Here is a 9,972-nt window from a genome sequence, read left to right as displayed (position 1 = left end):
GTCTCCAGTACTGTAGTGTGTACTCTTGTTTCACAGTATCCACTGCTGCTTTGAGCTGCACAGTATCTGTCTAACTATTGAAATCACAGAATGGGTAGCTAATCTTTCCCTCCAGATTATTTCAGAAATGTTACATGCCAAACACTCCACCACTGCTGAAGTACCATTGCTTCTGTTGCAGCCAGCAGCAAGTCTGCAGCAATTAAAGGCTGCAGAGTGCTGAAAACTGTTAAAACACAGGGAAGGAATTGAAGTGGGCTGAGTGTCTTGTAAGCCTGGCTCCCCAGCCAGATCTACCTTTTGGATTTTTAAATCAGTTATTGCAATGACTGAACATCCTAAACTAACTTTCTGGTAGTAAAATGCATGAAATTTTGATTAGCTAGAACTGATTCCTTACACCTTTTCCACCAGAAATGTGCAATGCACCCCTTAGCACCATAATGAGGCATTTTTAGGACTAACCTCAAGGAAGAAAAATCACTTTGGAGGTATTACACCACTTCCTACAGTGTCTGGCTTTTCCTAGGAATGTCTGTCCAAGAGCAGGACACAAATATACCTACTCCATTCCTGGGATGTGACAAGGCTTGAGCACAGTCTCTGCATTCCCATCCTCTTGTCAGATGGAGTGTCTGTACTGAAACACTGAGTAATAAGAAAAAGACTGGACTGCAGAGAATGCTAGGATCTCCCAGGCTTTGTCTTAGGAACAAATTTGAAATAAAATAATGTAATGAAGTCATTTTCTTTATGTAAAATAACCATGCAGACACACTTAAAAAAATAAATAGCTTAAACACAGTTACTTACTTTCCCTCCAGTGATAATTTTATACAGCAAAAGGAACCAAGTAATCCTGAGTTTTTCCTTCTGCTACCTTCAGTAACATTGCTAGAAGAAGAGCACTTATGGTAATGGACCCTTTTGTAGTACGGTAATAATAGGCATTGTGATGTCCTACTCTGACCCACTTGTGCCAGCTACTGGTCACTACTGATTCCTTCCAGTTTTTTCCTAACTGTTCTGTGCATTGATCTTGCCCTTCTTTCACGAGGCTCCTTAACCAAGTTTTTTCTTTTTTTTTTTTTTGGTTGTGTTTTTTTTGGTTTTGGGGTTTTTTTTTTTGGGGGGGGGGGGGTGTTTGGTTTTTTTAGGGGAAGGGGGAGGCAGTGGGAAGAGTACAAGTGTTTGTTTAAAAAAATAACCCAATTACTGAAAAGAAAGCACAGCTCTTTGCCTTTTATCAACTCAATTTCATTCTGCTTAAATTTCTGCTTCTTTTGTTGTCTGAGGCACTTGAAAGGTTCTGGCTGTAACTTCCAAATGGACACAAAACAACACTGCACCATAAGGAATGTGTATGTTCACAAATAATTGTGCATGTTTATTTTAGGATGTGGTTTATGTTGGAGGGAGACACACCCACCTTGTGCTTAAAAGGAAACTCTTAGGGAATAGGAATTTCTTTAGCCTGCTCCTCCCCTTATTGTTCGATGCTTCCTTGTACTGACAAGGACCTTTTCCTCTCCTTACCCACCTTCCTTCAGGCAAAACTGCACTTCAGCATGGTTCCATTCCTGCCATGGCCCATATGAAATGACATTACTCTCCTCCCCACCAAGTTTCTAAGCGGTGAAAAGTAGCCTAGCAGCTCTCCTGGAATGACAATCAACCCATACAGCCCTCACTGTTCAAAGTGTTTATTAGAAACAATAAACATTTTGTAGTGGGGTATTGCCTGAGACACTGCAACTACCCACTTTGAAATGTTCTCCAGATTTAGGAATTAGCCTAGAATTTAATTAAGGCTTTTAAGGGACCATATGTACTAACACCAACACACCCCTATCAAGCAGCTGGTTTTTGGGTGAAGACCTAGTTAAACACTGAGATTTCACATTTGCAGGAATATTTGTAGACATGCCCCAGGCCCATGGGTTTTGATAGTTGCCCAGGAAATTACTCAGCTCTACACTGCAGATACTAGTTCCAGCCTTGGGTGGTGCCACAATTCAGTTCAGGCATCTCTTAAGTTGCTGAAAGTAGCTTTTTCTAACCAACAAACTTTTGTAGACCTGTGTTTTCTTCAGGCCTTTGGCATTAATTCAGCTCAGACATATGTTAAAATAGGAGAGACACTGAGGACAAAGGACAGAAATGCACTGCATAGTTCAGGGATCTACAGAGCTTATGGATGGAAGTGACAACGCAGGTGGAGGGACCACACTGCAACAGTGGGATGAGACTGCACCAAACCTAGAATCCCAGTGGGAACCAATGCACACAAGTCCTGTTTGTCACTGCTTCTGACCAGGAGGAAGGGACTGAAATCCACAGATGGAAAGTGCCTAAGAAACAGGAGGTAGAAGGAGAACAGCCAGACAAGGGCATCAGAAAGACTTACTCAGCTCTGATCAGGAGCTGTAGAATTTCACCGAGCTATATTAAAACTTGCCATCTACACAGCTTTGGTCTGAAGTCAGCAAAAGGTGGACTATATACCTTAATATCATCCTTATCTGATTCCTGTAATGAATTGCTCATTTTTGAAATAAAGCCCTTATTTCCAGTTAGTGCTGCCTGGCTTCTATCTCCAACATCTGTTATTGTTTCTTCCACTGGGTTGAAGACTCTTTTTATTATTCGGTATTTCTTTAGGGAAGACCTATACTTCCCTACAGCTATGTCTTGGTACATTCTTCTTTCTGGTAAACTAAACAAATTAACTCGTTAGATCTTTGCAGTCTTTTCTTTTGGATTTTTTCTGAACCTTTTCCAATTTTCCAATAGCCCCTATAAAATACACAGGGCAGACCTACGGGATGAATTTCACAGTGGGTACTGATGATGCTGTCTACAGAGTTCAGTACTTTCTTAGATCCAGTTCTCACTATTCTCCATTTTAGCTTGTTACTTTATAAGGTTAAATTGCTTGTCCATTATGACCTCTAAAGTGTTCCCAAGGCTGGGTTACCTGTTCATTGCCTCTAAACTGATAGCTTTATAATATGCAATAAGTGTAATTTGTTAGAATGGATCCAACTTAATGATCCAGATCTGTTTATATAATTGCCCTGCCTCCTATGTTAATTACCTTTTCACCAATCTTCACATCATAAAGTGAACTTTGTCATCTGATGCTTTTCTGTTTGCTTTCCTACCAAGGAAATGTTGGACAGTATCAACATAATCTTGGTCCCAGGACTGTGCATACCACCATTTGATAATGTTACAGAGAGAACTACTACAGAAATTCACTACTGCCAATTAGCAGACTTTATTTCTGTTATATAAATGCTTTTCTTTTAAATCCGAATGTGCTACTAAAATACTACATAGGCATCAATGTATGTCTTTGTACCTATACCGTTGCCTTTATCAAGAAAGTCTGTAACTTCTTCCAAAGACTGGGATCAAATTCCCTGTTTGAAGAAAGCAAAGTCCCACCACTGAGGGAATAAGCAACCATAAGAATAGCAGCAAATAGAGGAATTAATTTACATGTCACTTGCCAAAACACTATGACAGACATAAAAATTCTTTGGACCAGGAAGGACAGAAGTTATTTCATGGTAGCATTTCTATTTTATGAACCAGGCAACAAGATGAAACAACAAAGAACCTACCCTGTACCAGCAGCCAACATGTTCACACTTCCTCTCACGTCAAAGCATGACAGTGCTAAGAGCTCATACCATTGACAAAAGCCACATGTGCCAAATGCTGCACAAACCCAGAAACTCATGGAAACAGTGTGACTGCACTGTACAGTCATAGGCAGAAGCTTCCATACCTCAGCTACCAAACACCACCAAGCTCTTACAAAGCAGGACAGAGAGGAAATTCTATACCTGTGTCTATTGCAGCTTGTCTAACAGGCTGGTTTGTGTTTTGACCACGGTGCTTACTCCTTACTGAGAGAGTGGTAGACAAGAGCTTCCTATCAAAGTAACACATGGAGCTTCACTGTAAGTGAAATGGACAGCTCTTCTTTTCAGAGGAAGAGCTGGCTTTGGACCTGGCCAAAACATGGGCACCAACCACTATTGTAATGCTACTAGGAACGTAAGGCAAGCCAAGCAGAGTCTCTCCTAAAACTCATGTATTACATTTCCAGTACAAGAAGCAGTAGGTTCCAACCTGTAATTACAATTCTGCCAGCTGTCCAAGTCAGACAGTGAGGGTGTGTAAAGCTGCCTATATAGATAAGCCACTGCAATGTCATTCTGAATTAAGTACCCAGCATAAGCTGTGCAACCTGCTTCAGTATGTTAGAGATTAAATAGATGAGGTAGCATGATTTACAAGGAAAGTATAAACCCTTTTGAGGGGTTCAACTCATAAAACACCAGTGCTGTTACTCGTAGGATCTCAGAATGTACTATAAATAACCAAGATATCATTAATTTTGCAGTATGAGCTGCAAAAGTAGTTCTCTTTGTTTTACAGCATGTAAATGCATCACTTCACATGATCAGAGAAAAGTCTGAAATTATGAAAGTTAAATAAGAAATGAAAGCAGTTGCATGGGAGTCACTTGAAATGGAAAAGGTATTTAGACTCAGATTTTCTAATAATGTAGGAGTGCAAGTCTTCTTTCCAAATGGGAACTCAGTCCAGATTTAGGTATCAGCTCCCACTTTGACTTGAACAGGAATCAGGTACTTAAGTGTCTTCTGAAAACTGGGACTTTAGGCACTTGAGATATGAAACCCTGTTCAAAGTCAGCAGATCATTGGCCCCTAAATGCCTCAGGCATTTGTGAAAATGGCATTTCAGCTTCTGCTTAAGTCTCATATATTTAAAAACATCTATCCTCTCTTATTCAAATGTGTGATCAAAAGTACTCTGTATATAGCAAGAAGGCTCCACCAGTGTGAAGACAGACCTATAGCCAGTAGTAACTATCCCATGGGATTTTTGTCTTCTTACAAATCTTAATTGAACTATTAACAGCTGGGCTGTCGAGCACATCCCTCTCTGCAGAAATAAAATGCTGTTCTGTACAGTTACTGGAATCCATCCTCTATGATTAGATCAATGCATTATGACTCTGGGATACCAGATCAATAGCTTACAAATTCCTCTTACTATATAACTTTATTGCAGCCATCTGTAAATATAATACAACAGCGTAACACCTCACAGAGAAACACTGCTGAGGAAGGGAAAAAAAATCTAAAGACAATATAATCAGAAAAGGATGGATTTTGACCCCAAAAAATCTTGATCCTGAAAATTCTCTGGCATTTTCACTGTCTCTAGCAGACTGTACATACAAGTTTTGGTAGGACTGGGGGACTCGGTTATGAAAAACTGCAGGTACACAACAACAAAATAATCTTGGTTCTAAACTACTGGCTTTTATTTCTTTTTAATGTAACTGTAAGTGTTTGTGATGTTTGCAATTTGGCTATGACTTCACAACAGGAACTTTACACTACAGTGGACAGCTTATATTCACCTGTTGTTTCATATATTGCCTCCTAGGAGCCAAAGAAGATACTGGTTAAAACTCCCTGACAGGTACATATGGCAGCTTTTCCTATAACATTTTCAGTAGCAGCTAAAGAATATACAGTCTGCTTACACCTCTGAACAATCTGTAGTCTAACATCTGTACATTCTTCCTATGGGCAGCATCGTCTCAGCACCTGGCAAACAAGTCGGTGCTTAGAGGCTGGAAGGTCCTATGTATGAGGCTGAGAGATGGGGGTCTGTCTCTTGTCTCTTACCACAGATTTCCTGTGACCTTGGGTGGATTGCTTCATCTTTCTTTTCATATCAGTTCCGCATCTCTGAGGATAATCCATATCTCCCTTCCTGTTTTCTGTCTGCTGTTTTTTCAACTTCTGTGGGATCAAGGCTACCATATACGCGTGCAGATACGACTCTGCTTACTGGGGCTATGTATTACTTACTGTAATACAAAGATCACTAATGCTGGTCCCTGAGTTGTCCCAGTTAATAAATAGCCCTCTCCTCCAGATTCAGTAGGAAGTTCTGCTTTGCACTGATGGGAGAGACATTCCTTGCATTGTGTGAATGTACAAAACAAAAAGGCTGAGAAGGGATATGAGCACTCTATAAATACAACCAGGAGGTAAACACCAGAGGAGGAAAAGAACTATTTTTAAGCAAAAGGACAATGTAATCACAAGAATAAATGGAGATGGATCTGGTCTGGAAACTAGAACTAGCAGTGGAAAGAGGTTCTCAGTTTTGTGAGAGGACTATCAGGAGAGCTACCTAAAAAGTTCTAGCTGAAGATATAATTTGGTGAATTAATAGAAGGAGTAATATGGACTTTGTGTTCTGTAACAACAGGTACTGCTTTTGGTAACGAAGGTAGTCCTGTTCAGTCCTACCTTTCTGAAAAATAAAAGCTGCTAGTGAAATTCAAGTCTTTACAAATGGATACATCCGATATTCCTTACACTGCACATCCACAGACAACAGGATCAGATTGAGCCAGTCAGTTCTAAATAACGGAGAGATGAAGAAAGAGAGGTTGGAGCATCACAGCTCAAGCAATTTTTGGCTGGCTCACTTAGCTTTCAAATGGAGGGACAGGGTCCAGTCCAGACAGAATCAGAAAACAGAATGGAAATGTCACCACTTTTGGGGTAGGAGAGTGTCTTGCTCTCCGCTCCAAGGGGAAAAAGAACCTTTTGCTTTAAACTCAGAGGAGTGGTATGACACACTGATACAACAGCAGAGGGCTAGCTTTGACCTAAAAGATCCTTTCCAATCCTATGTTCCCTGCACTTTGGCAAACAATGATTCAGTCTCCCAACACAACAGTTGTAGGGCAAGGTATGTAGCGGTGAAATCTCTGGGCTTTGGGAAGTACCTGTGCAAGTGAGATGCCCAGCAACATTCACCTTCTGGAACAACTAAACAAAGCGGAAAATTTCAGGGCTAACACAAAAAGACCATTCCCCTTCCTCTCTAGTTCTAGATGCAGCACTAGATTTTTCTAAGTAACTCCTGCATTAGTAATAATTGTTTGCTGGATTCTTATGTTTTTTACACACATGCCTCACCCCTGAATATCAGAAAGTGTTGATGGAGAATTTAAGGTTTGCCCCGATTTTCCAGTGACTTCTTTTAATGTTTAACTGTTAAACGTCCTGTCTTTCATATCTGCTCCCTTCTCGTCCCATCTCTTTCACCTTCCCAGTTTCTATCAAGGAAAAATTCTGGGAAGTTCACAGAAGAAAGGAGGAGGGGTCTGGGTTTGCCTTGGAGAGAAAATTCTGCAAAAAACATTACCTCCTCAAAACCCAGACTTTCGGAAAGAAAGTCACAGCAAATACCCTGAGGGCTTCGTTGAGTGTGTCCGAGGCATGAGCGGGCGCAGAGCCGCAGCCCTCAGCGGGCGCAGCCCTCCCGAGCCGCCAGCCTGGCTGTCCCCGGAACCCGCGCCGCGCCCGGGCTTGCTGCTTGTGCCCGTCCCGGCGGGGAGAGCGATGGGGATGCACAGCCCCGGGGTGCGCGGCGCCCCGCGGAGAGCCAGCGAGCACCTGCTGAGCTGGGGGATGAGGAGGGCCTGGAGCAAAGGTGCCAGTCCCGGTGGCACGGCCCAGGAGCTGCCGGCCCCGAGGGAGGGGTGCCGGGACGGGGCAGGGGGCTGTGCGCGTGCAAGCCCCGGAGAAGCAGAGCCTGGACGAGGGGTGCCATCCCAGTGATACTGGCCCCGGGGACGGGGCGTGCCGGCCCGAGCGAAGGAGGGTGCCGGTACCGGAGGAAGGAAACCCGCCCGGCGTTTGCCGGCCCTGGGGAAAAAGATGTCCGGAGACGGACAGCCATCCCGGCGGACCCGCGCACTTACCGGCGTTGTTCATCTTCCACCGCAACTTCGCTCGCTGGCTGCCCCGGGCGCTCAGAGCATGGTCCCGGGGGGCCGCCGCCGCCTTCGCCCCTCGCGAACGAGCCCGGCCCTACAAGCCCCTCCAGGGGCACGGGAGCGCGGGCGTGGCAGCCGGACCCGGAGCAGCGGGCTGGGCAGGCGGCGGTGCCGGCTCGGGGACGGTCAGCGCCGCGGCGCGCCCCCGCCCTGCCCCGCGCGCGGCCCGTCGGGGGGCGGTGGCGGCGCCCGGCGCCGGGGCCCCGCACGGCCGGAGGCGCGCGGAGCTGGGCTGGGCCGGGCCGGGCCGGCCGGGGCGGGGCGGGGCGGGCGCGCGCAGGCATCCTCTGCCGCGGAGCAATGCCGGTGGCTCCGGGGGGGTGGGGGGGTGGGGAGTGGAAGCAGCACGGAAGCCTAAGTCGCGAACATTTAAAGGCGCAGCGGGCTGCCCTGTCCTCCGCCCCCGCCTTTCGCGTGCCCCCCCTTTCGTATCCCCCACTCCCTTTCCAGTGCCCTTGGTCCCTCTTTGCGCCTTCCTCGCCCTCCTCCCCCATTCCTCCTCCCGCCTTCTCCCCCCCCATATCTCCTCCGTCCCCCCCTCCTCCTTCCATCCCCTCCATCTATCCTTTCCCTCTTCATCCTTTCCCCTGCTATCCTTTTACCCCTCTTCATCCTTTCCCTCCCGTCCACGCTTCCCTCCTCTCCATCCTTTCCCCCCCTCCAGCCATCCTCCCCAATCCACTCAACTACCCACCCCGCACCCACCCCCCGCTCCCTCCATCCTCCCAGCCCCGCTCCATTCCCCAGTGGGGCACGACCGCCCCAGCCTACGAACCCCCACGGGGAAGGAGGCTCGGGGAAGCCCCACTCGCCCCAGCCCCGCCCCGCCCCGGGCATTTTTCCCTGGCCCGGAGCATCCCTGCGGAGCCGATAGCACCTGCTGCTGGAAGCGGTGTTTGAGTGCAGGGAAGCCACGGACGGTCCCTCGCATACAAACCACGCTTGCTCAGAGCGGTTTGAGACAGCTCCAGACTGCTGTCTTTTTCCTCTCTCCCGTAAACCAGCTCCTGGCTCAGTGAAGGTAACGCAGGCATCCCGTGGCTGGGCTCTTCTCCCCGTTTTCGGGCTGGCAGCAGCACCAACCCCCAGTCAAGGCTGGATCGCCCCCTTCCTCTCAAAGGAGGCATAATATAGCCCTGCCACCTTTTCCAGTGGAGCTCACGCAAGAAAGTGCAACTCTGCGCATTTCCCTCCCCTGGCAAAGTAACCCCAGGGAGGCATAGTTGACCCCAAGGGTCGCTTCCCTAGTCAGGGAGGGGCCATTCCTCCCCAGGGCAGGACGGTTGCTCGCACCGTCCCAGAGCTCTGCATGCCAACAGGCTGAGGGGGGGAAGAAGCAGCACGTTGTACCTGCTCAGTGTCCAGGCTGGGGGGTGTGTGAAGCTGTCAGGTCTTGCTTTGACATTTTGAATCCCACAGAAATAAGGAGAACTGCTAGAGCTAGCATCCGGAGCAACTTAATTTTTGATGCTGTTAGTTCTGCTTTTGCAAAGTACTTCATAACTAATGTCATTCTGCTGGCAGATGCCCTGTAGCATAGTCAAAGCTCTTTTTCCTGACTTTTCAATGCTGTCTCACTGTGACTGATGCGATGCCTTGCACATTAGTGCACCGACTTCTGAAGAGAGAAAGCAAGCAGTGAAGGAAATGGGAATGAAACCCTTCTTTCTGTGGGCTTCAGTCTCTCCCACTGAGGCTGGCACACAGGAGTGCTGGTTTCTGGTTCTCTAGGGGACCCTGGTTGTATCACTACAGTTCTAAGCAAGCATTTGCAATCCTGGATGGTTTTGGAGATGCATAAATTTACAGTAGAAGCTCCTCTATTACTATTCTGACGGACATCAATGAGGTGATGGAAAGGCCTATATCTTCCCTCACAGCATAACGTGAGGGAATGCAGCAGCCATCTGGCCTTCTCCCATCTTCATGCACTGGTCCCTGATTTATTCTTGCCACCTGCAGCTTTGATGTCTATCTCAATCAATACAAATAACTTGTGTCTACAGAAAGAATCATCTGAAGCAGCTTCAGAAATACAGATTTAGGGCCTTTGCAAAGTG

The 9,972-nt window shown here is 46.5% G+C and overlaps 1 protein-coding gene across 2 annotated transcripts in view; it reads right to left on the bottom strand.

Moving 5' to 3' along the window:
- FGD5 (FYVE, RhoGEF and PH domain containing 5) overlaps nt 1–8,158 on the bottom strand; it is a 110,129-nt gene extending 101,971 nt beyond the window's left edge. For both annotated transcript variants that reach the window (XM_055803763.1, XM_055803764.1), the window contains exon 1: nt 7,838–8,158. In XM_055803763.1, the coding sequence (XP_055659738.1) occupies nt 7,838–7,850 (13 nt within the window). In that variant the 5' untranslated portion in view covers nt 7,851–8,158. The remainder of the gene's footprint in view (nt 1–7,837) is intronic.
- Nucleotides 8,159–9,972: the final 1,814 nt, after the last annotated feature.

Source organism: Falco peregrinus, chromosome 5 (genome assembly GCF_023634155.1).
Source record: "Falco peregrinus isolate bFalPer1 chromosome 5, bFalPer1.pri, whole genome shotgun sequence".
Taxonomy (NCBI): domain Eukaryota; kingdom Metazoa; phylum Chordata; class Aves; order Falconiformes; family Falconidae; genus Falco; species Falco peregrinus.
Note: the sequence above shows the minus strand (reverse complement) of the source record. Positions and strands in the feature narration are given on the sequence as shown.